Source organism: Cibotium barometz, chromosome 33 (assembly GCF_041138505.1).
Source record: "Cibotium barometz isolate CiBa-2024 chromosome 33, ASM4113850v1, whole genome shotgun sequence".
NCBI lineage: Eukaryota > Viridiplantae > Streptophyta > Polypodiopsida > Cyatheales > Cibotiaceae > Cibotium > Cibotium barometz.
The window spans coordinates 47,625,650-47,652,195 of NC_141078.1; the positions used below are offsets into that span (position 1 = coordinate 47,625,650).

The 26,546-nt window shown below is 47.7% G+C and overlaps 1 protein-coding gene and 1 pseudogene across 2 annotated transcripts in view; one reads left to right on the top strand and one right to left on the bottom strand.

Moving 5' to 3' along the window:
- Window positions 1-26,546, top strand: part of LOC147619663 (DNA polymerase V family) — a 110,598-nt gene that overhangs the window by 32,869 nt on the left and 51,183 nt on the right. Inside the window, exons 2-3 of one of the 2 annotated variants that reach the window (XM_086773349.1) lie at window positions 11,075-11,200; window positions 11,271-11,468. In XM_086773349.1, coding sequence (XP_086629475.1) covers window positions 11,075-11,200; window positions 11,271-11,468 — 324 coding nt within the window. The remainder of the gene's footprint in view (window positions 1-11,074; window positions 11,201-11,270; window positions 11,469-26,546) is intronic. The other variant, XM_086773351.1, reaches the window with a different exon arrangement.
- LOC147619664 (uncharacterized) lies at window positions 11,779-25,607 on the bottom strand (annotated as a pseudogene).

A 26,546-nucleotide genomic window follows, 5' to 3' on the forward strand; every position in this document is an offset into this window, starting at 1 on the left:
TTGGGGCGTTCCCATGCAATCGTCCTTCACAACTGTCCCCTCTTGGATCCGCCCCGAAATGCCGTCCCTTGTGAGGGACGCCCGATTGGGGACGTCCGTCCGTCCCGGTCCATCCCTGACCCAAAGTGTTCTCGGGACGGCGTCCCCCCGTTCCAAGGGTCCGTCCCCTCGTCCCCTGCGACTATGCCCAAGCCACATTCAACTGCATGATGATGCGGGTTTTTAGGGACTTGATTGAACAGTGTGTGTTCATATTTTTGGATGACATATTGGTATTTTCAGCTACGGTTGAGCAGCATGACATTGATGTGGAGAAAGTCTTGAAGTTGCTGGAAAGTAACAAGCCGTACATCAATGAGAAGAACTCGGAATTTTATTTGTTCAAGGTTCACTACCTTGGATATATAATTAGTGTTAGGGCATCTTGCTAAGGTGGCCGAGATTGTCAATTGGGAAATACCATAGACCGCATATGACATTAGATCCTTTGTGGATATATGCCAGGCATACTCCACCCACATAGACAGATTCTTTGACCTCTTGGCGGATCTCATCAATCTGCTAAAGGGTGTCAAGACTAGAAGGTAGCAAATCCGAATGACTCCACGAGCGTTGAAGGCATTCAAGAACCTCAAGGTGGCTTTGTCAGAAGCGCCTTGTCTACCGTTTGCCTCGTGTGACGAGCCGTTCCAAGAAATCACCGATGCGAGTAACATCACAATTGGAGCTGTATTACAACGGAATGGCCATCTAGTAGCTTACATGTCCGGTAAGTTACTGCCCGTAGAAAAGAATTACTCGATCCATGATCGAGAACTCCTAGCAGTTATATAGGCCTTGAAACATTGGAAGCATTTCTTTTATGGCCGTGAATTTGAGGTTCGCACATTGACCATTAGGCATTACGTTGGATTCAGACAATGCCAAGTGCACAGTGCGTCATTATCGTTGGAGCCAAATCTTTGAGCAATTTGGTGGTATGAATGAGTACCTTCTAGAAAAGGCCAACCCAGTGGCCGATGCTTTGAGCAGGAAGGGAATAGTGACATTGATTTAGACTGCAAGACTCGACCTTGTTAGTACGGGACTAGATGACATGAGGCACACGTATGTAGATTCAATGGACCTCGCTACACAGTGGGAGCAGGCATTGGATGCCACAGGACCATGCCACTTTTTGATATGCGATGGTTGGCTTTTCTACAAAGGCAGACTTTGTGTCATGAAGTCGTTCAGGGCAGCTTTTCTCCATGACGCCCATGACGCCATCACTGGTGGTCACGTGGGCATGAATTCGACTCTTGCGAAGTTAGAAAGTCAATATTATTTGTGTGTTCACTCATCTGCAACATTGTCACGTTTGTGAGAAAGTGAAAGCTTCTTGTGGGAAGAAGATAGGGTTGTTACAATCTTTACCAATTCTCGAAGGACCTTTCCAGGATATATCGATGGACTTTGTCACAAATTTGTTTCCTAGTTAGGGTAAGAGTAATACTCAGTGCTTAACTATTGTTGATAGATTTAGCAAATTTGGTACGCTTATTCCATGCAGGGCCAATGTGGCCGTTGAAGACGTTGCCCATTTGTTCATTGGGCAGTGGTACATATTGGTGGGATTCCTATGACCATAGTGTCGAACCGAGATGCCAAGTTTACCAGTCATTTTTGGAGGGCATTGTTTGATAATTTTGGTACTAAATTGAATTTTTCTAGCGCGTTTCACCCACAGACTGATGTTAGACAGAAATCTATAACGAGTTGGCCTTTGATGTGCTGAAGTGTTATGTCCACAATCAACAAGGTAAGTGGGAATCGTCTTTGCCTTTAGTTCAAGTAGTTTTGAATGATTCATTTTCTTTAGCTATTGGCAGGACTCCATATGAAGCAGCGTTTCGAAGACCATTCCAGTCGCGATTGACCAGAACCTCCACTTCAGTACTACTTGAAGCGAATAGAATGATGGAGTCCTACCAGGAGATTTTCGAATCAGTTAAAGACAGGTTGGCTAAAGCGCAGGAGGCCTACACTCGACATGCCAACAAAGACTGAAGGGATGTGAAGTTCTCGGAAGGAGATTGGGTTTATCTTCCGATTATGAAGCAAAGACTGAAACGGGTGGGTAAGTGATGCCCAAATTATTGTTTAGGAGCTTCGGTCCGTTTCCTATCCAGAGAAAGATCAACGAGGTTTCAATGAAGTTGAAGCTACCTCCAAGTTGGACTATGCACGATGTGTTCCATGTCAGTCGGATAAAGCCATGTGTAGACCTGTTCCCTTTAGACGTGAAAGAGGAAGTGGAATCAGCCATAGTTGATAAAGGTGAAGTGATGGTACTAGAACAGATCCCTTTGCACCGCTTCAAGCATGGCTCAAGCCGAAGACAAATACAGTTCCTCACGAAGTTTCAAGACCAAGGGACTCACGAAGCGGTATGCCTTGACAAAGAATTCTTCGAAAGACTATTCGGCTTTATTGACGAACTATTTGGAGGCTATGCAGCTTTCGTCAAGTTAAGCAGTCAAGTTAAGCAGAAGGGGATGTCACGTGCATCCCGCACTTGGATGCCACGTAGACATATCTGAACAAGAAGGTGCAAGACCTAGAGTGGAAACTGGTCCCATGTGAGCCTAGTCTAGGATGAGTCTGCCAAGGTTCCACTCTACGCGTCCGAGGTCAGGTGTGCATTGTCTTGCACAAGAAGCAGTGCTAGTTCGTACTGCGAGTCTCCCTCTGGAATGATGTTAAATGACTTGAGTGTTTGGTTTGCAACTAGATGCCAGGTATCTGTAGGAAGCACGTAGGATTGCATGTTGATGGGGCTAGCCCTTAGGGTTACCCTAGGAAGGAGATGACATATCTCTAGACAGGGGCCTTGGGTAGGCTTAGGCCACCCAAGAGGGGCCAGGAAGGCTTTAGGCCTTGCCCACCAGCCATTAGAGGGGCTGGGCAGGCTGTCGGCCAGTCCAAGGGGCCTAGCCAGGCATCGACAGGCCTAGGGGCCTTGCCCAGCCAGGCGGCCATGTATGGGGGCTGCCCATATAGTCTGCGCCGGGGTGCCAGCAGGTAGGAGGATGCGCAAATGGCGAGCCATGATAGCTAGTGTGATCATGCTGATTAGAAAGGGCATTTTATTGCATATGAACTAGTCGTGGGGTTTTCAGAATTGGCCGATCCGTGTTCAGTCAACCGACCAGCAGCTTTGGGGGTATAAAAAGAATTTAGTCACTTCATCTCATTATTCACAAAGGGTTGCTACATTCCAAGGGCCAAGACAGCCAAGGGGAAGTGCCCCAACCAAGGTGAAGAAGTGCAGGTCAAGAACCAGTATTTATTTCAGATTTACATCATTCTAATAAAGGAAATTTACCATTCATGGTGGGGGCCCTACATAGGGTATTCGGGACCCAATACTGTGTCCTCTTCTCCCTCCCCCCCCCCCCCCCTCTCTCTCTTTATTTCTCTCTCTCTCTCTCTCCAAGAGGACCTACCCCGCCCGAGAGGAGTTACCTCGGATCGAGCCTCTGCACTCCAATGTGCCCGACGCCCTCGACCCCCCCTTCGGCCACGATCACCTCATCAGCTCCTGATCTGGGACATGCTTCACCGCCATCGAGCTACCTTTCCGCGTGACATAGCTGAGGAAGACCTCTCGGCCGTACTTGTCAACCCCATGCTTGACATTTTGGAGAGTGGTATTCGATCTACTCGGAGCTGATGTTGCTCCCATGTTTTTATGTTCTTAGTATTCCATGACGAGTTTCCATGGATAGTTTTGTATCACCCCAGTGAGATAGCTATATTTATGTTTTCATTCTGTTTTATTTTCCATTCCATGATGAGATATGCCATGGACATTATTGTACCACTTTGGTCTCATAGGCCCATTGGGTCATTAGTAGACGCTTAATCTCTCTCTCTCTCTCTCTCTCTCTCTCTCTCTCTCTGTGCACATCTTCTAAGTTGTGCGTCATCTTCGTCATGAACGATTGATAAATTCTGAGCAGTGAAGTTACCGATTCTTTCGATGAGCTTCCGCATATTACAGGCCAGGCTGCTAGACAACACAGCAAAAAGGAGGCCATTTGATAGGTGTGAAAAAACAATATTAAACATGCATGAACAGGTTGTGGAGTGATTTATAAACAAGCCGACTACTTATATGCTTCCACCGACCAGCATCCTGAGCCTATGAATAGCATAGGCAAGAATCTCATTTGTCATCTTACAATTCACAAGGGGCTGAAGGATTCCAAGGGCCAGGAAACTCTAAAGCCAAGGTGAAGGTGAAAGGTCAGGAACCAAAAGATTTACAGATTTGCATCATTCTAATAAAGGAAATACACCAATCGTGGTGGGGGCCCTACAGAGGGTATTCGGGACCCAATACTGTGTCTGACATACTCTCTCTCTCTCTCTCTCTCTCTCTCTTTCTGCACATATCTCTCCATCTTGTGTGTTATCTTTGTCACGAAAGATTGCTGATTTCTGTCCATTGAAGTACCGATTCTATTTATCAAGCTTTCGCATGTTACATGTGAGGTCCCTCTCATCACAAAAAGCCTGCAATGCGTCCAAATGTTGTTGCAATCCCTTAGTTGAGTCTGAAATGAGGACTATGTGCCTCGGCCCGGCCGGTCGCATGATAAAAAGCAGGCTAGTGAAAGTGATCCCCAGATATACATATGATTTGATCAACTCAACCTCATCTCCTCTGTATGTGAAAGAGTGTCTGGCTGCAAGTAGATAGGAGGTGTTAAAAAGCATAACCTTGGTCTTCTCAAGATCTATTGTGAGGTCCCTTTCATTGCAAAAAGCATGCAATGCATCTAGATGTCATTGCAATCCCTCAGCTGAGACCAAAAAATGTGTGTGTGTGAGAGAGAGAGAGAGAGAAAGAAAGATTTTATTAATGTCTTCCAAAAGACCGAACTCGGCCTATGAGACAAATCGGTGTACTTGTATGGGGTATCCTCTGTCATCCCAACAAAATGAAAAAGTACTGAACTAAAAAGCTGAATCTGGGTGTGCAATAAGTACAATGAGTGGTGAAGGGGATGGAGCTCTACTACTAGGAGAATGCAAAGCTATATGCATGGAGTATAGAATCATGAGAGAGAGAGAGAGAGAGAGAGAGAGAGAGAGAGAGAGAGAGCTCTATTAACGTCTACAAAAGATCAAAGGGTCTATGAGACCAAAAGTGTTACATTGTGTCCATGAAGTGACAAAATCATGGAAAAAACATAATACAAAACTAGCTGAAAGAAAAAACCTAATGAGAGAGAGAGAGAGAGAGAGAGAGAGAGCTTTTTGTTTCGTTAGGGTGCCATGTGAACATAACTGGACATCAAAATTGATAAAGTTGCACAATGTGGAAGCAAAACATAGGAGAGGCAGAGAGAGAGAGAGAGAGAGAGAGAGAGAGAGAGAGAGAGAGATTTTATTAACGTCTTCCAAAAGACCAAACTCGGTCTATGAGACAAATTAGTGTACCTGTGTGGGGTATCCTCTGTCATCCCAACAAAATGAAAAAGTACTGAACTAAAAAGCTGAATCTGGGTGTGCAATAAGTACAATGAGTGGGGGAGGAGATGGAGCTCTACTACTAGGAGAATGCAAAACTATATGCATGGAGTATACAATCATGATATGCAACCTAGCTAGCTCCATCCTGTACCATACTGGGGGTATAAAATGGTATACATCAATGAAGGGGGTGTCCACAGCTCCCTGAAGAACATGCCTGGGTCTGCTCTGAAGCGAGCCAGTCGCTCCGCACCCTCTCTATGAAACTGAGCTCTGAACTCTGTCATCTCTCTCTGGTATAGGCGTGGTGTCTGAAAGCCAGGTGTCCTCTGTCTCGTGCGGGCTTTGAGTGTCTCTGCTCTCTGGAGAGTAATTCCCTGCTGTGTAGGGACTGGGAGTGGGGTGGATCTTTGAAAAAATGTAGTAATCGATGTTTGTCGTCCCCCCTCTGGAGCTGTCTGAGCTTGTAATGATGTCTCTCTGTGACGTTGTATGTCTAGAATGAATCTCCTCAGTATGCGCTGGTCTGCTGCCTCAAAGATCTGGCATAGGGAATGTGGCTCTCTGAATAAAATGGGATATCTCTCTCTGATGGCTGTATATGCTCTGCATCTGCATACATAATGCTCCTCACTCTCCACCTCCTCTCTGCACAATCTGCATACCCTCTCCTCTCGGGGGATCCGTGTTGCTCTGCCAGTCTTGATCTCCAATCGATGTGATGAGACTCTAAGCTGACCAATAGCTACTCGGGAGCCGTGTGGTAAAAAACCCTCCATTTATCTAGGCCTCTCTATAAATCCATCATCAGTGATACTCATGAAGTGATCTCTGTAGTATAGCATCTTTGGTGGAAGAGGCTGTGTAGGCGATATCCATGTCTCTCATGTATAGAGCTGCCATAGGTCCTGTCTCAATACTCTGTTCCTCTCACTATGAGAGAGACGGATATGTGATGCATCCCTGTCATACTGGAATGGTGGTAGATGATCCATGTCTAGGCCATGCTGTGAGAACCAATGTGTGACCTGTGCATACCATGATCCTCTGTCTCCTGCCTCAGCCAGTTGTCTAGATGCCTCAAAAGCTCTATATGACAATCTGTCCTGTGGCATCTCTCTGAATCTATCTAGCAGGCATATAGTCTGGAATATGGCCTCTACCATCATAGGAGGCGCAGCAAACCCTGCTCGGATAATGTCATGAGGTACTGACGGTTTGCTGCGTATCATGCGTGCCATCATGAGGGCCTGTGGTCTCTCTATCTGTGTCCACCAATGGGTAGCAAGAGGCTTTACAATGGTAATACTAGCCAGTAGATGGGTGTAGAGCATATGTGCCTGTGAATAGATAGTTGGATTGATACAAGAGATGAGAGGAAGAGGCTTTTATATAGGGAGGCCTATGGCTGGTCGACTGTCCCCACGTAGCTGGCCGAAAGCAGCCCACAACCTATGAATCCCCACGACTTGATCAAACATGAGAAAATGTAAATGTGTCCAATAAAAAACTAGATCCCACAACACATGAGTTGCACAAATTCTAACACCCCCTTTGTAGCTCATAGTGTGCAAAAGTCTGAAGAAGATAAGCTGATGAAGATGCAACCATGGACGCTCCAGTACTGCAGATATTGGATACACCTTGGAAAGAGCATTTGCCAACCTGACTCCTCGAACAAAATGCCACCCTGAACAGCAAAGAAATCTGCTTGGCTCTAGGTATAGAATTATGAGTTTGCGGAAAACACCGCTCCCATCATCCCCCAATAGTAGACGATGAACATATCACGTCCAAAAAAATCGCGAACAATGAACTTGAAGCTCATCCAGTCCATAAGCGCTGCTACACCAAGCAATAGACTTGGAACACATCCAATCCATGGCTTCAAAAAATGAACTTGTCTCGCCAGATATTTTACTTGCTTTGAACTTTGACTCACTAGTCCCATGCACCAAAAGTCATGCCTTTTGACAGTCCCCTCTCCCGCCCACAAGCCTCCTCTGGCTGGAAGCACATGGGGGGGAAACTATTTGTATAACTATAGAAGCTGGCCATCTAGGTCCTCCTTGGCTTTGCAGCCGTTGGGACACTAGAAGTATCAGAGTCATCATCCTGTATATGTCATATGATCATTGCCCTTCTTTGAAAACTTGGACTTGGCCTTGGCTTTACCATTGTTCTTGCAATCCTTGGCCAAATGACCCTGCTTTCCACAAGAGTAGTAGCGACTCTGTCTTGTCTTTTGCACTGTAGCAATTGCCTGATCCTATCCAGTGTCCACTAGGAGGGAACCTTACCCTACCTTACCATCTCCGTAGAAACAAGGACAGATTCCTCCTCCAAGAGGGAACCTATATCCACGGCAATAGCAAACCTCCACAAGCAAGCCGTTGTGTCAGTGATGATCTCAACACTCCAATCTCCAACACTTCTTGAGCAGCAGGAACCACAAGGACAAATCAGCCCCCTCAAAAATCTGAGATAGAGAGCGGCTGGACAGCAGCAAAACAGTCCACAAAAATCCTCCGAGAAACACCCACCGGGAGGGGAGGGAAGCCGGGAAAAAGATGAACGGCAAGAGCCACTTGTCGGGCTGCACCACAAGCAAGAAACATACCTCTGGCTGCAATCCAGCTGTAAAACCAGCCCACCTATCACCAAAGAAGCCCCCTCTAGATCGCACCTTTGTGACATGTGAGGGATTGATCGTAGTAAAACAACCTTAGGCTTAACTAAACTGCACTTAGAAATACTTAAGAGGTAGAGCATGGTTTCAATGCAAATGCAATGCAGATGCAATGGGTACAATGAGATCTATGAATAGATGTATGTCTGTCCTAAATGAGTATCCTTCTCGGGAAGAGAGAGAGATGCTGAATAATGATGATGATTGAATGTTCCTTTCTCCAATGCTGAGGTCCACCCTTGAGATGCTGGCTTTTATCTATGTAGGAGGCAGGAGATGGCTGAATGATGACTTCTAATTGTATGCTGACTATGCTGTTGATTCCCCTTGCTCCTTAGGCTGCAAACGCTGAGAAGGAAGATAACTGAACTGAATGATGCGATTTCTATTTATAATGGCTTATGCTGCTGGTCGGCCAGGCTACTGTTGTTGGCCTGTTTGGCTATGTCCTCCACGACTCATAAATGCCCAACAACTGCTGTTGGCTGGTTCCACAGGCCCGGACCTGCTGTGATGCATGACCTAAATGCTCTTGATGCCTTGTGTACTGCTGTAGGTGCTGTAACAGCCCCATACAATGCTGCACATGCTGTAACTACTGTGATCTGTGCTTGGGTACATGATTTAACTGCTGTAAATGTTGGATTAATGCTCGAATGCCATGCAGAGCATTGCTCTGCTTAATGCTTATGAATGCCTAGAATACCATGTCACCTGTACACCAACTGGGTGTGCATGTGACAACCTTGAACTCCACGAGGAAAACCCAAGGCAGGAGCACCAGAAGAGAAAACACTGATGAAGAAGGGGCGTCACTGCAGAAAGCACTGATCCAGCAGTGAAGAAAACACAGCCACCTTCAAGCTCCAGAAATGAAGTGCCACGAGGTAGAACAATGCACATGTGGGCAGCCAGGTACCTAGGCGACTGATCCCAGTCACGAAGAGGAAAGTACCCGGAAAAAAAGCTGGAGGAGGAGGCCCTAAACTCGCAAAAACGCTGCTGTAAACACAGCAGCGGTTTCCGGAAAAAGCTGAAGGAGAAGGCCCTAAACTCGCCAAAAACGCTGCCGTAAACACTGCAACCAGCCACCTCTCTGCTCCAGACTCCACCAGAAAATGCAAGTGCAGAAAAAAACCCCACCAGAAAACACACAAGTGCTGGACAGCCACTTAAGCCTCTAGGGTGAGCTATTTGCAGAAAACACAGATGGAGGGGAGAGGACAGCAGCAAGTCGTCTGAGAAATGTGAGGGGTCGGATCAGCAGGGAACTTGGGCGATGATACCATGATAAAGTTGCACAATGCAGAAGCAAAACATAGGAGAGAGGGAGAGAGGCAGAGAGAGAGAGAGACATCAGACAATGAACATCTTTATTATGTAGCAAGAGGCTTTACAATGGCAATACCAGCCAGCAGATCGGTGTAGAGCATATGTGCCTGTGAATAGATTGTTGGATGGATACAAGTGATGAGAGGAAGAGGCCTTTATATAGGGAGGCCTGTGGCTGGCCGACTGCCCCCCTGTAGCTGGCCGTCAGCAGCCCAGGACCTATAAATCCCCACGACTTGATCAAACATGAGAAAATATAAATGTGTCCAATAAAAGACCAGATCCCACAACACATGAGATGCACAAATTCTAACAAAAATTACCCACAATTTACCATTTATATGAGTACTGTGCAAGTTGTGAGCCCTTGTGAAGGGACAGGTTGCCAGTTGCCATCTAGGTCCAGGTGTAAGAGGCATCATGTTGTCCTTCATTAATTATGCAACCCACTTGAATTATCCATTATACAAATGTCTAAGACGCTTATTAGGCCAAGAGCCGGATGATAGACATAAGTGGGGTCGATGTCTAAATAGTGTTGCCGCTGCGGCGGCAACAGCTCCTTATCGTCACCCTGTACTACCAGGACCCCGTTGGTAAAATGCACCCCTTTCAGCGGCTGGGGTGTCTTGTATAGTCGCTGCCTCATGCACCCCTTTCAGCGGCTGGGGTGTCTTGTATAGTCGCTGCCTCAGGTACTCCTTGATAAGCCGGCGGAACTGGAGGGTCCCCATCCTCTTTCTTAGGGGAGGCGTGTATCTGCCCCTCATCTGAGTGATCTCTGTAGGACTGCATAGTTCATGTCTGGGCAGCTATATGGACACAAAAGACATGCATTTGTTGGCAGTGGGCAGGGCTGAACTAGGTGCAGGCAATGTGGGCAGTTTTGGGGCAGCTAGGTGTGAAGATTCAGGGGCCCAAATGAGGTACTTAGAGGGAAAATACAGCAAAGAAAGTAACAAATATTTATTTTCCATATGTTTGCTAGGTGTTGGTACCTATAGGGCTAATGATGTGTTCATGAGTTAGAAATTCATTCCTTTCTCACAATTCTTGGAGCAAAACACAAGTATAAAGCAAAGAGGCCATCTATTGAAGCTAGAAGCTGCCCCAAAGCACCGTGGAAATCCATGATTTGCCCTCTGGAGCACACTAGGCACCCACCCTGGCTCGGTTCAGTAGCCTGATGTGCAAGTATGTGCCGATAGTCAGGCTGAAGAGTTAACGAAGGTCTACAGTCTTTACTTTAACCTCTTCACCTATGCTCCTCTCTCCATCTCTCTTCCAATCTGAAATTAAGGCACACCTAGTTATCCTTAACGCGTGCATGTAACATTCGTAACATAGCTTTAGCTTTGATGAAGGCATTCATCCGGTGCATACAAAAAAATGCACCTGCATCTTGGTTGCCCAGCCAGCTTTTGTTATTAGGCTATTATGTGGTGTTGAAGTTCCTTCTTTGTATGTTGAAGATCTCTTCAATGAAGGTGTTTGATTATGTAAGTGTTTGCTGTGAATGGTTCTCGGCAGAGTGCAAGGCAAGGATTTGCAATGGCTTTGGCATCTGTTCTTGAAGCACTTCCATTGGTCAAAGTTGAGTCTGTCTTGAAGCTCATCAAAAAGAGCTTAGAAGTAACCTCGTCCATGAAAGGCCAGGTTAGTGTGCATCATATATATTTTTTTTCACATTCAAGATGTATGGTGAATTTCTCAAATGAAATTGCAGGAAAAACGAGATGGGCTTCTTGGGCAACTCTTTGCTTTGGGAGCTGTTGTAAGAGCTGGTAGACTAGTAGCTGATGATGAAGACACAAAGCATGCAAATTTAGCGAGGGACATCACAGAGCAGCTGCTTTCTTTGGCTAAAAAGAAGGTTTTCCTTCGTGAACCCGCTATTATGGTGCTGCTGCATTTAATAGACAAGGTATATGGTTTCTCTTATCTTGCTGCTTGATTTTGCCATGACCTTGATGCCTTTGACAAAACAGCCTTCTGTTGTCCGTTGAAGGTTTGTTTTAAATGCATGCTAGCAGTACATGCATGTGCGGAATTCTGTGTGATAATATATTTAAAAGATTATTTTTCCCAGTTTTCACCTAGTCTTTTCTTTTCGAAGCAGACATAAACTCTTCTATTTGGAATCATTATTGCCAAATTTGTTCTTGTCGGGCTCGCATGGTGTGTGTGCCGTTTTGTTCTGGGGTTGCTTTTTCTCTTTCTTCACGACTGTTAGCCTATTCATGGCATACCATAGTAACCAAAAAGCGTTTTGTCATTTCACCCTGCAAAACATTTCATGCCCAAAATGCTTTGAAGAAACCTCTCAGCGGTAGGCGTTTCACCCATTCTTTACTTTTTGAAATATTTTTTAAGGGGCTTTTGCCTGTTTCCTTGTGCACCTGTTTTTCGCCTATTTTGCAGCCCCCAATTGAGCTGTTTGCAGTTCCCTAATGGAGCTGTCGACGTGCATCCATCTTCAGCCTTTTAGCATGGCAGTGTGCAACGGCCAGTCCTTTGTGAGTGCTCAGCAGCCCTAGAACCTCCCGAGCTTCCCCTTTGTCTCCTCTCCTTTCTCTTCCTCTCTTCTTCCTACTTTTCTTTTGCCCCCTGGGCCCTTCCTCTTATTTTTCTTGAAAATATTGAGTTGTACATGTATGTACATACACATATATGTAGATGTACGTATGTATACACACAAACACACACACACACACCTCTATATATGTGTGCTCCTATGTGTGTTGTGTAAATGTACATGCACGTACGTACAAATGCATAGATATGAATATGAAAACTTTGAATTTTTGAAACCTTCGTTTTTAAAACAAAGAACAAAATCTTCTAAAACAAAAGTTCAAAACCTTGAATGTTTTTTGTGACTTTGTGGCATACTCGTACTGTTGCTTGGTTTTGTAGACCCTTTAGGGTCTTTTGTAGACTTCGATAAAATCTATCATTCTCTCTGTGTCCTTGATAAAATGAAAATCTATCATTCTAGCATACTTGTACAAAAGTTCAAAACCTTGAATGTTTTTTGTGACTTTGTGGCATACTCGTACTGTTGCTTGGTTTTGTAGACCCTTTAGGGTCTTTTGTAGACTTCGATAAAATCTATCATTCTCTCTGTGTCCTTGATAAAATCTATCATTCTAGCATACTTGTACAGTTGCGAGAGGGAGGGCACGTGTGTGCATGCGCAAAACTTTCAAATACCATTGTGGAACATGAACTTAGTAAATGGGCCGAATGTATATGCACCACATCATGTTTGAGGGTATGCCTAGTGTCTGTAGTCGCCGAAAGAGGCGCTCTCTGGGCACAGTATCAAATGCCTTGCGGAAATCCACAAAGCAACAATAGAGCCGTTGCCTCCGTGCCTTGGCCTGATCAATCAGGCACCTCAATGTAAAAATGTGGTCGATGGTCGAGAAGGCTCGTCGAAGCATGCCTGGCCTGCTGCTCTCAATCCCCCATCCTCTGCATGTGTGCTCAGCTCTGCCTCCAAAACTGCCCCGTATAGTTTGGCAATATATGGCCAATCATGATGGTCCTGTAGTTCCCGGGGTCAGTACATCTCCCGCTTTATTCGTCCACTCAGCCGGAAACCCCTCTGACAGAGCTCTGTTGAAGAGATGAGCAAGAAATGGTGTCAATGTATCAATAGCATAGATGAGATGCTCTCCCTGTAATCCTGTATAATCTGTCGCCAGTCCATGTTGGACTCGGCATATGGCCCTCCTAATCATAGGTGGGGTGAAGAAGGTGGAGACTGTGGGGCATGGCTCTGTGGGCTGTGGTACAGGGGGCTGTGCAGGCACATCATAGAGTCTCTCTGCATATGTTTGCCAAGTCTAAGGATCGGTAATAGGTGTGGGCGGACGGGGCTCTCTGAGTCTCCTCCAAGCAGTAGCAGCATCTCTGCTCATGAGCATGTGATATGTGTCCCAGTACTGAGCCTCCTCATAAGCTCGCCGCTTACGGCGGGTGAGAGTATGCATCCTCCATATATGAAAAATGTCTAATTATCAAAAGTTCTGTTACAGTGGCTCTCTTCCTATTGGTTGAAACCTTTCTCTCTGTAGAGGAAAAACGCCCAAAGTTGAGTCCAAAATTCGCCTAATGCAAGCTCTTCTCCACCTCCTTCTTTCCTATCCCTCCCCTCCCCTCCTCTCTCTTCCCCTCTTGGTTGTTAAATTGGTGTGTGTGTGTTGAAGGATAAACCTTCTTGTGTATCCATGCTATTCACACTTTTAGGGTTTTGTATTACTAATTCTTTTCTCAAATTTTTGTTTTGTTTTGTATGTCTTCTAATCCTCTCTTTCAACTTCACCAAAAAGAGGTAAATTCCTTTCTCTCTTTCCTCTATTTTTATCTACCAAAAAGAGGGGTTTTGTTTTGTAGGTCCTTTATGCCTGTCTCTGGGTGATCTCCCCGCGAGCCCTCTGCACTCGGAGATTGCGGTAAAGGTTTCTGCACTCATCATCATACCATCGGTTCTGGGGCATGCTCCTAGATGTAGGTGGCTGTCCTGTCTGTATGTGGTATGGGAAACTCCTCGCGGCTGTGGAGTGCAGTACATGTGAGAGCTGGGAGGTGAGCATAGCCATGGGTGCCGATGGGTCTAAGGCAAATAGCTGATCATGAACATGATAGTCATACACATCAGCTAGGTCTTGAGTGAAGTGGAAAATAGTGCGTGGTGGCTGTATGATGGGTGGGTGGGTCTCCAATAAGCTCCTAAAAGTGAGGGATAGATATGTATGATCCGCCCCAATGGGGCATGGTGGTACGGTAAAGTGAGACACCATATCTGCTGCCTCTCGGGATCCCATCACATAGTCCACTGTATTGCTGCCACCCCCCACTGGAAAGCAAGTCAACCCACCTGAATCTGGCCACCGAGTCATCTTGTTATAAATAACGAGATGGTGTCGGGCCCCAAGCTCCAGCAAATGTTGCCCATATCCAGTGCTGTCAGCTCCTCCGTCAGCGGAGATCTGAGTGGTCCCTGTATCCTCTGTAGCTAGCGGCTCTAGTCTCAAGGGATCCTCAAAGTCATAGTTCTCGCACTGTTTGCTCTGAGTCCGTGCATTGAAGTCCCTCATCAAGAAGACTTCTCCCAATGTCGAATAGTGTAAGATCTCCTCAGATAAGACAGAGTATGGAGACTCACTAGCCTCTCCTCCACCCGGCTGCTTGGTGGTGGCAAACCGCGACCCCTTCGGAGGAAAGTAGCAAAGGGCGATATAAATCCATCTGGTCTCCGAGAGGCGAAGGCTAATCCACATGTATCTCGGCTCCGAGTCTCGTGCTACGACTCGAACATGCTCGTTTAACCCATGTCTGAAAAGCACTGCAATACCTCCTGAACTTGGGGAGGTGGCCTGTCTCATCCCCTGTTGGTGAGCTGACTCCCATTGATAACCCTCAACCCGTGGTAAGCCCCTCTCCGGGCTGTCATGTGTCTCTGTCATCAAGATGATATCCCGGCCCTCCACCTCCTCAAGTCTCCCTGGATGTGTCCATAGGGCTCCATTACAGTTCCAGATTGCTATGTGTATCTCTTTGACTTCATGTTGTTTCCTCCGTGTCTCATAGGCCAGATGGCGCTATTCGACCCTCTTCCCATCAATGTAGATGTGACCATCCCTATAATATGCCTTCCTCTCTTCTTTGCGTGCCGCGTTGATCTTCGGCATGCATAATCTTCTGTGCTCCAGCTACATCCATGTGAGGTCATCATCGAAGTAGATGGGGTCCTCTGGCAAGCGCCTCGAGACAGCACGTCTTCTCATAAAGCTCATCTTACTCTCCTCGTCCGGGAATTGTAGCACTAAGGCCTTGCCTTTGGTGGAGTCCTTTGGGGTTGTCCTCCATACTCTAGTGAATGGGAGCGGCTCATCCTCCTTTAGTCCCAGCTTGGTACATGGGTTTCACCCCTCAATCTCGGGCGTGGAGGCAGTGATCTGTGGTATCCCTGTGACTCGGATGTTTAGGCGCCGGATCCGTCGCATGTTCTCTTCATCAAGAGTAGACTGCATCATGTGTACATCTTCTTGTACCTCCTTCTTGATATTCTTCTTTATCACTTGTACATCTTCTTGCACCTCCTTTTTGATGTTCTTCTTCATCACTTCTACCCATCCTTCGCGGGCCGCCTCCATTTTCCCCTCGATTGTGTGGGTGAGGGTTTTGGTGATCTCTTCTTTGATTGCCTCTTTGTCCACCTCAAGAGTCTCTCCTTCCTCCCGTGGACGATTGCGTAAGGATGCCACTTCGCCCTTCAAAAGGTTGATTTCCTCCTGCATGGCGAGCTTTTCCTTCTCCCACTCCTCTTGCATGGTAAGCTTCTCTGTCTTCCATATTTCCGCTTTGGCCTCCAGCTTTCCCATGCGCGTCAATAAGTCCTTGATGATGGCGGTGATGGTGCTGTCCAATGTCTCTCTCTCACTTTGAAGGGCGAAGTGGCATCCTTACGCAATCGTCCACGGGAGGAAGGAGAGACTCTTGAGGTGGACAAAGAGGCAATCAAAGAAGAGATCACCAAAACCCTCACCCACACAATCGAGGGGAAAATGGAGGCGGCCCGCGAAGGATGGGTAGAAGTGATGAAGAAGAACATCAAAAAGGAGGTGCAAGAAGATGTACAAGTGATAAAGAAGAATATCAAGAAGGAGGTACAAGAAGATGTACACATGATGCAGTCTACTCTTGATGAAGAGAACATGCGACGGATCCGGCGCCTAAACATCCGAGTCACAGGGATACCACAGATCACTGCCTCCACGCCCGAGATTTGAGGGGTGAAACCCATGTACCAAGCTGGGACTAAAGGAGGATGAGCCGCTCCCATTCACTAGAGTATGGAGGACAACCCCAAAGGACTCCACCAAAGGCAAGGCCTTAGTGCTACAATTCCCGGACGAGGAGAGTAAGATGAGCTTTATGAGAAGACGTGCTATCTCGAGGCGCTTGCCAGAGGACCCCATCTACTTCGATGATGACCTCACATGGATGTAGCTGGAGCACAGAAGATTATGCATGCCGAAGATCAACGCGGCACGCAAAGAAGAGAGGAAGGCATATTATAGGGATGGTCACATCTACAGTGATGGGAAGAGGGTCGAATAGCGCCATCTGGCCTATGAGACACGGAGGAAACAACATGAAGTCAAAGAGATACACATAGCAATCTGGAACTGTAATGGAGCCCTATGGACACATCCAGGGAGACTTGAGGAGGTGATGGAGGGCCGGGATATCATCTTGATGACAGAGACACATGACAGCCCGGAGAGGGGCTTACCACGGGTTGAGGGTTATCAATGGGAGTCAGCTCACCAACAGGGGATGAGACAGGCCACCTCCCCAAGTTCAGGAGGTATTGCAGTGCTTTTCAGACATGGGTTAAACGAGCATGTTCGAGTCGTAGCACGAGACTCGGAGCCGAGATACATGTGGATTAGCCTTCGCCTCTCGGAGACCAGATGGATTTATATCGCCCTTTGCTACTTTCCTCCGAAGGGGTCACGGTTTGCCACCACCAAGCAGCCGGGTGGAGGAGAGGCTAGTGAGTCTCCATACTGTGTCTTATCTGAGGAGATCTTACACTATTCGACACTGGGAGAAGTCTTCTTGATGGGGGACTTCAATGCACGGACTGAGAGCAGACAGTGCGAGATCTATGACTTTGAGGATCCCTTGAGACTAGAGCCCCTAGCTACAGAGGATACAGGGACCACTCGGATCTCCGTTGACGGAGGAGCTGACAGCACTGGATATGGGCAACATTTGCTGGAGCTTGGGGCCCGACACCATCTCGTTATTTATAACAAGATGACTCAGTGGCCAGATTCAGGTGGGTTGACTTGCTTTCTAGTGGGGGGTGGCAGCAGTACAGTGGACTATGTGATGGGATCCCGGGAGGCAGCAGATATGGTGTCTCACTTTACCGTACCACCATGCCCCATTGGGGGAGGCATCCAGACAGCTGGCCGAGTCTGGACACACTGGATCTTGGTATGCACAGATGCTACAGTGGTTCTCACATCATGGGATAGACATTGAGCAGTTGCCACCTTTTCGGTATGATCAGTCTGCTCCACGGGGTTACCTCTCTCTCAATGAGAGGAACAGAGTGATGAGAAAGGACATATGGCAGCGCTACATACAGGAGACATGGACATCACCAGAGAGCCCACTACCACCGAAGATGCTATATTACAGAGACCACTTTATGAGCATCTCAGGGGATGGGTTTATACAGCGACCGCGGTATATGGATGTATACATGCCACATAGCTCTCCCGTTGCTATTGGACAGCTACGAGTCTCATCACATTAGCTAGAGATAGAGGCTGGGAGAGCGGCACGGGTTCCCAGAGCTGAGTGGATATGCAGATTGTGCCGCAAGGAGGTGGAGACTGAGGATCACTTTGTATGTAGATGTAGAGCCCACCAAGGGGTCAGAGATAGATATGCAGGATTGTTTGAGGAGCACTCTTCACTACATCAGTTGATGGAGGCCTCGGACTAGCGACAGCTTGGCAGACTACTACTAGAGCTTCACAGTTCTCGAGAGAGACTACTCCAGACACCCGCTCCCACTAGGGGTGGGAGACAATTCCAGCTCACAGATTCTTCCAGAGAGCTATGCCAGTGCTAGCTGATGTACCACGTGGGGTGACCGCACATAGAGCAGAGAAATTGAGAGCCAAGAGGAGACCTAGACAGACTGGACACAAAGCACCCCGACTCCGTCACCGAGAGCCAGGAGGAGACCTAGACAGACTGGACACAGAGCACCCCGACTCACCGAGAGATAGCAGCTATCCGGATGAGACACCAGATGGAGACACAGGAGAGGCTAGCTCGCTTTCATTCAGACTTAGGGTACATGTTCACGCCACTCACAGCCTCAGCATCGGCGATGTATGATATCTTATATCCCTCTTATGGCACTGGATGGAGTTAGACATAGATCTGCATAGCATGCTTGTACTACCCCTTCAGCATATAGAGATGCATCTTGCCTTAGCACTCCATCCACATCCCCACCCCCCTTTATATTGTTTGTATATGGGCTCCACCGATCCATGATGATTCACAGTTGTATCTAGACACATGCACACTTTTTCTTTTCTTTCTTTTCTTCCAATGACCAGAAGAACACAGTTGTATTATTTTTTGTCTCATGGGCCGACTTTGGCCTCTCGTAGACGTTCATATATCTTTCTTTCTCTCTCTCTCTCTCTCTCTCTCTCTCTCTCTCACACACACACACACACACACACACACACACACACACACACACACACACACACGCGCGCGCGCGCGCGCGCGTGCGCACGCACGCACATACACACATATCAAAGATCTATCCATTAGGTCCTCGGAGGTTGAATATATAATCAAGCTTCAGCCATTGCTACTATTTACATATGCTTCCCTCATATCCTTCAAAGATGTGAACATTCATAGGGTAAGACTATTTCCATACTTGCCTTTATCATAGAGGTGCTGTAGCATACCAATGAACCTGAATTCAACAGAGCTAGATGCTAATGTTTTTCTTCCATTTACGCTCTATATAAACTTACATGATGCGCAGGAGAGAGAGAGAGAGAGAGAGAGAGAGAGAGAGAGAGAGAGAGAGAGAGAGAGAGAGAGAGAGAGAGAGAGAGAGAGATGAAATGAAATGAAATGTTATATTAACGTCTTCCAAAGGCCATAATGACCTATGAGACCAAAAGTTACATCATGGTGGATTTGATACAATGTCTGGATAAAAGAACCCAGAAAATGAAAAATAAAGATGATACTACTGGCACCTAGAAAATGAAACTGGAACTGGAAGGTACACTATGGAGGTACCTCCATCTCATAATATGTGCCGCATCGGACACTGGCGGATCTCCTCAATATCCTCTGTGGTCAGCACCCTGACTGGGTGTCCCGCATGCCTCGCAAGAATAATCCGAATCTGCCGCTGCAACCTCCGTCTATGCTGGGATGCCCTCCTCCGTAGTCGTGGGCGTCTGGACCACCCAAGCTCAATCGCACGATCAATCAGTGTACCCCTGGTGTGGGCGGTATCCATGTCCTGCTGCTGCTGGTCCATCTGGCGCAGTGATGGCCGGACTAAAGAAGTCTGTAATGTGCCTCTGAGTCTGGCTCTCTGTGCGCCTAAGCAGGCTATCTCTATGTCTCCGCAGCTCAAGCAAGAACAATCCCAAACACCTCTGGTCCTGGTACCCCATGACTCTGGAAAGTGGTCCAAAACCCTCTCTGAATAAACAGTGGAAACGACCACGTATCTCATAGTATGCAGTACAATGGCATATATAATGCAGCTCTGTCTCTGGCTCCCCATGGCATACTCGGCATATCCTGGCCTCAGCTGGTATACCTCTATATCGGCCAATCTCAATCTCAAGCTGGTGTGAGGATGTGCGAATCTGACCAATAGCACATCGTATTGCATGAGACAAGTGTACATCCATGTAACTGGGTCTGTTCACAAAACCATCTGCTGTGAGCCGAAGAAAATGCTCTCTGTAGAAAGCCATCTTCGTGCCCAGCTCCTCAGTCGGCTGTATCCATGTCCTCCTAATGTCCAGCTGAACTAAATCCTGACGGATGAGTCTGGTAATCTCTGTCCGTGTAAGAGTGAGAGAGGGTGCCTCCAGAGAATACTGGAAGGGAGGCAATCTGTCCATGCTAAAACCAATGTGCCTGGAACCAAGATGTCATCTGTCCATACCAACAAGCCGTGTCTCCCTGTAAAGCTAACTGTCGGGAGGACTCCAGGGTGAGGCGTGCATATCTGTCTCGGGGGAGATCCCACAAGCCATGTATGTAGGAGACTGATCTCGTAAGAGCCTCAATCACCAAAGGGGTAGCCGCCAGCTCTGCTCGAATAATCTCATGAGGTACCACAGCCTTGGCTCTAATAAGCCTAGCAATCATAGATACCAAAGGCCTCTCCATACCTCTCCACCCGCCTGCGCTGTGATGGCCCACTGAAGGTCCCCATATCTGCACTCCATAAAGCATAGCTGATGTCACTAGAGTGTCAAAAAGCCAGAGTTTCGTTCGAGGTTCCTGAAACTGAACCTGCGAACACATCCTCTCCAAACCACCCAGGGCTGCATGTGCTCTAGTCAATCTAGTCTCTGCTGCTCTCCTCATCGAAAACACTGGCCCACTGAATACTACCCCAAGATATGTATATGCATCTGTATACTCCACAATCTCCTGCCCATATGTAAATGTGGAAGCTGATCGCCTAACCCACTGTGGCGTGGTGTTAAACACCATAACCTTGGTTTTGCCGAGAGAGAGAGAGAGAGAGAGAGAGAGAGAGAGAGAGAGAGAGAGAGAGAGAGAGAGAGAGAGAATGAAATGAAATGTTATATTAACATCTTCTAAAGGCCAAAGTGACCTATAAGACCAAAGTTACAACCGTGTGACATCTGATACACTGTCTGGAAAAGAAAAGAAAGAACTGAAGGTAAGTATCTAGCCCTACGATACATCAGTAGGGTAGGGAGCATCCGGAAGTAGCAACTAGGGAGAGTGGGAAGCTAATGCTACTAGTCAAAATGGGGTACATGAGTACATGGATACATGAATACATGAATATGGGGGAGTACAAAAGTGACAGTGAGTACAACAATATATGGCTGGAGTGGTAATCATCCTAGGAGCTCTAGCATGGGTCTTTGCCGAATGGCCTGGATATCTGCCATAGTGAGATACCTGGTCGGACGAGCCCGATGCCTCGCAATGATGCTCTGAATCCTTCGGTGTAGGCAACGTCTCCGATGTGAGGATCCGCGAGCCCTCGGGCGTTTGGATCTGCCCAACTGGATAGCTCTCTCAACTAGAGTCCCACGGGGTGCCCACTGCTGGGCTGTCCGCTGCGTGTCCTCCCGGGTAATCCCTCTAAAGAAGTCAGTAATCTGTCTCTGTGTGGACTCCCTGCCAGTCGGCGTTTGCTCCTGATAATGGACTCTCTGAGCGTGCGGGTCTCCAGGAGATAAAAACCCAAGCATCGTTGATCACAACAGTCCATGACTCTAGCCAGTGGTCCAAATCCCTCTCTGAAAAGGCAATGGTAGCGCCCTCGAATCTCATAATATGCTGTGCAGCGACACATGTAGTGCTCCTCCGTCTCTTTGGCTCTATCCAACAAATTTGACAAATCCTGTCCCCTGGAGGTATGTCTCTAAATCTGCTTGTCTCGATCTCTAACTGATGTGAAGAGGTGCGGATCTGCCCAATGGCGCACCTTAATCCATGAGATAGATGGGGTATCCATGTAGCTCGGTCTAAGTATAAAGCCATCCTCAGTGGTGCAGAGAAGATGGTCTCTATAGAAAGCCATCTTCGTCCCCAATTCCTGTGAGGGCTCTAGCCATGTCCTCCTAGTGTCCAACTGAATGAGGTCCTGTCTGATGACTTTACTAATCTCAGAATGTGTCAAGGTGAGAGAGGGTGCCTCCAGAGAGTACTGGAAGGGTGGAAGTCTATCTAAACTGAACCCATGGAGCTCAAACCAGGATGCTATCTGCGCATACCAACATGAAGTGTCTCCCTCCATGGCTAGCTGATGAGAGGACTCTAAAGCAAGTCGTGCATACCGGTGTCGGGGAAGCTCCCAGGTGCTATGAATGAAGGACACTGATCTGGCAAGAGCCTCGACTACGATCGGTGGGGCTTTCATCTCGGCTCTGATAATCTCATGGGGTACCGAGGCCTTAGCCCGAATCATCCTTGAGATCATGGACACAAGTGGTCTCTCCATCGATCTCCATCCATCGTATGTGCGTCTTGATCGAGTGTGACGATCTAGGCTAGGCCCCCAGATTTGTACTCCATATAGCATAGCCGATGTGACCAGCGTGTCAAAAAGCCACAACTTAGTGTGTGGCTCTTGAAACTGTACCTGCGAGCACATCCTCTCTAGACTTCCTAGTGCTGCATATCCTCTAGTCAATCTGGCCTCTGGTGCCCCCCTCATGGAAAATGTGGGCCCAGTGAACACCACTCCAAGATATGTGTATGAGTCAACATACTCCACTGTCTCTTGCTCATATGTGAAAATAGGCGCTGATCTCCAGACCCACTGAGCTGTAGTGTTAAACACCATAACCTTGGTCTTACCAAGGTTAACTGAGAGCCCACTGTCCTGTGCATAAGCATGTAAAGTATCCAAGTGCCTCTGCATACCCTCTGGTGAGTTTGCTATAAGCACAATATCATCAGCATGTAAGAGGAGAGGTATCCAAGTGCCAGCCAACTGGGCTCCTCTGTCCCCTCATGTCCCAATATAATCAGAGATCTCATCAATGTATAGTCCAAATAGAGTCGGAGAGAGCAGGCAGCCCTGTTTCACCCCTATAGTGGAGTGTATTGGCTGGGAGAGTCCCTTTGAAGTCAGCACCTGCCCAACTACTGTCTCATAAAGTGCCATAATACCCCAAATGAGCTCACATGGAACCCCCAAGTCTTGTAGCCTGCGCATCAGTCTAGCTCTGGGCACTGTGTCAAAGGCTTTGCGGAAATCCACAAAGCCACAGTAGATCCTCCTCCCATGTGCTCTGCCCTCCTCAATGATAGCCCTGAGGGTAAAGATATGATCCAAAGTAGAGAATCTCCTGCTGAAACTGGCTTGTCCCTGAGCTCGGACCCCTTGTCTCTCTGCCCATCTGCTCAACTCCTGCTCAAGAATAGAGGCATATAGCTTGGCCAGCGAGTGACCAATCATAATGATGCGGTAGTTAGTCGGCAGGCTCGGATCTCCAGACTTGAGTACCGGCACAATCGTGGAAGTACTCCAAGTACTAGGAAACCTCTCACACATGGCTCTATTAAACATGAGAGCTAGCAAGTCTACAATCATATCTCTAGCATGTATGAAATGCTCGGCTACAATGCCCTCATGATCCTGTGCCCTCCCTGTATGCAATCTGTTGATGGCCCTCCTCACCATCTCTGCTGTGAAGAAGGTAGAAGTCGGTGGACAAGGCTTTGGAGGGTTCGGTAGTGGTGGTTGCTTTGGTATTGTGTTGAGGGAGGCTGCATACTCATCCCATGTATCTGGAGAGGTAATGGCCGGAGGCGGGGGGTGCTCTCTAAGCAATCTCCAGGCCTCCCCAGAATCCTGACTCAAAAATAGCTGATACATGTCTCTCTCCAGCCGAGCTAAGAATGCTCTCTTCTTCCGCCGAATGAGGCATCGGAAGATGATGTGTGACTGTCTATATGTAGTAAAACCTGTGGCCACTTTTCTCTGTAGCCGGGCTCTGAGCTCCCTACAGTCATCATCATACCAACTATTCTGGGGCATGCTCCCAGGACGTGGTCGTACTATGGGCTGCGTGTGTGGGAAGGCCGTCGCTGCAGCTGTATGTAAAGCCTCTGTCAGGATCTGTGTGAGCTCTGCTAATGGCCTCTGTGGATCCTCTGCACTCAACAAGCTGTAGATCTGCAGTGTATACTCCATCAGTCTCTCTACAGAAGGTATATCTCGGGTGATAGGAGGACTGCCCAGCTTGGCTGGTACTGTAGTGGAAATCCACCGTAAAGGAGAGAAGTGCATGATCCACCGTAACTCCGATGGGCCTGGGGCCAATCGCAAAATCTTGGATACTCGGGATGAAGGTTGGCGAGGCTAAAACATAATCCACTGTGCTAGCCCCATGTCTGTGTGGAAAGCAAGTAAAGCCACTGGCAAGTGGATACCTCTCTAGGCCATTTAAAATGGCCGGCTCATGTGCAGTCCCCATCTCCAAGAGGTATCTCCCATACTCAATACACTCCACCGTCTCCTCCACATCTCTCTCTCTCAACATCTCCTCCGAAGTGTCAAAGAAGGAGGTCTGGTACTGAGCCGTTCGAGCATTAAAGTCCCCAAGAATGATAATATCAGATATCTCCCTCCCTGGAGAACTCCCATATGTCCTCATCTAGAATCATATATGGAGATTGCCCCTTGGGCGCTGCATAATGAGATGTGCTGGGTGGAAAGTAACATATAGCAATGTATAGGGGTCTACCCTCATCTGCCTTCACTCTGATCCACATGTACCTCACGCTCTCATCACGGCGCATAACATGGATGAGTGGCTGAAGCTCCTCTCTAAAAAGAACAGCAACTCCTCCAGATCTGCGACCACCATGCTTCGAACGGGCCTCCTGTCTACAAGTCGTCTCCCATCTGTATCCCGCCACTCTCGGTAATGTGTTGCCTGGGGCCTGATGTGTCTTTGAGTAGAAGATGATGTCCCTATCTCTGAAGCTGTCCTCAAAGGCCCCCACATCCAGTCTCAATGCTTCGTTGCAATTCCATACTGCAAGTCTCAGACTGGTCCCATAGGTCTCGCACCGTCAAGTGGTGCGTCTCTCTAGTATCTTCTTGGCCTCCAAGGTGGGAAAGCGTAAAATGAGAGCTCTCTCCTCCATTCTTGTCTTTCTTGCCCACTCTCCAAGCCCCCGTGTGTGTAGGCCTTGAAATGCCCATGCGTGTGTATAAATCTTTAGCTTCCATCTCTACATTGTCACCGTCCTTAAGACCCGTGATCCGCACATGAAGTTCCCTTGTCTTTCTTCTTTGTTCCTCCTCAATGGTTAGGTTGATAATCTTCGAGGTAGATGTGCTTTCAGCCTCCTTGTTCTTACCTTTCTTGACCACTTCTATCCATTTCTCCGTTTCATCTACTTGCTTTTGCGTCTTCGTGAGCACCTCCACCCACAAGGAGGTCTCCCGGGCCTTCTTTTCTTCTCCCTCTTGAAGTGTTCTCACTTGGGCCTTGATGGTGTTCAGCTCCTCCATCATGACGGGTTGAATTTCACCTTCCTCGACCTTATGTTGAGCACGTGCTTCTTCTATCTCCTTCTTGAGATTTGCGATCTCTGCATCTTGGGCTGCTATCCACGCTTCAAGCTTCTTGACTTTGTCAAGAAGGCTCCGGTTGACCATATTAATTGCATTGTCCGTCTCTTTCTTGTGTTGTTGGATGGCTGCCTTGATCAGGTCTTCAATGTCGATCCTCTCCATCTTGTCTTGGGCTGAAAAAGGCTGGTTTCTGGTTAAAAATTAATTAACCCTTGGCCATAGGAAGAGCTCCGTGCGTGTCTGCAGCGCTTCCCACAGTGAGAGAGAGGCCAGAGGGGGCTACGAGGAGAGAGAAAGATAGGCAGCAGGCGGGAGAGGGAAGTAGGCGGGGGAGAGAGAGAGAGAGAGAGAGTGGCGGGAGGGGGCTACGAGGAGAGAGAGAGAGAGATGGCCGAGTCCTTTTGGGGCGAGCAGAGAGAAGAGAAGAGCTTGTGGGGGCGCAGTGAGAGAGAGAGAGCGTCAGCAGGTGAAGAGAGAGAGAGAGAGAGAGAGAGAGAGAGAGAGAGAGAGAGTCAGCAAGCGGGGCAGTAGGTGGGAGAGGGAGGCGACACAGGTTTGAAGAGAGAGAGAGAGGGCAGTAGGTGGGAGAGGGAGGCGACACAGGTTTGAAGTGAGAGAGAGGGCAACAGGCGGGAGAGGGAGGCGACACAGGTTTGAAGAGAGAGGGAGAGCGTCAGCAGGCGGGAGAGGGAGGCGACAGGTTCGAAGAAAGAGAGAGGGCAGCAGGCGGGAGAGGGAGGCGACACAGGTTCAAAGAGGTCTACTCGAGCTGTCTGGTTATGTATGGTAATCAGCCTTTCGAGAGCAAGCACGCACCACTGGAGAGAGAGAAAGAAAGTTATATTAATGTCTACAAAAGGCTAAAATGACCTATGAGACCAAAACATTACGTCATGTCCATGGAATACATTACATGGATACTAAAAATAAAAGAAAGGAACAAGAGCTGAAATGCCAAAGCTGATCCCAATACAAAAAGCGTCAAGCTCACATCACTCTAAAATATCGCGCATCATGGTACCCAATGTAGTAAAGCTAGAAAGTCCTATGGTGAGAGAGAGAGAACATGACTCAATTCAAATGCTTTCTTGATTATCATTG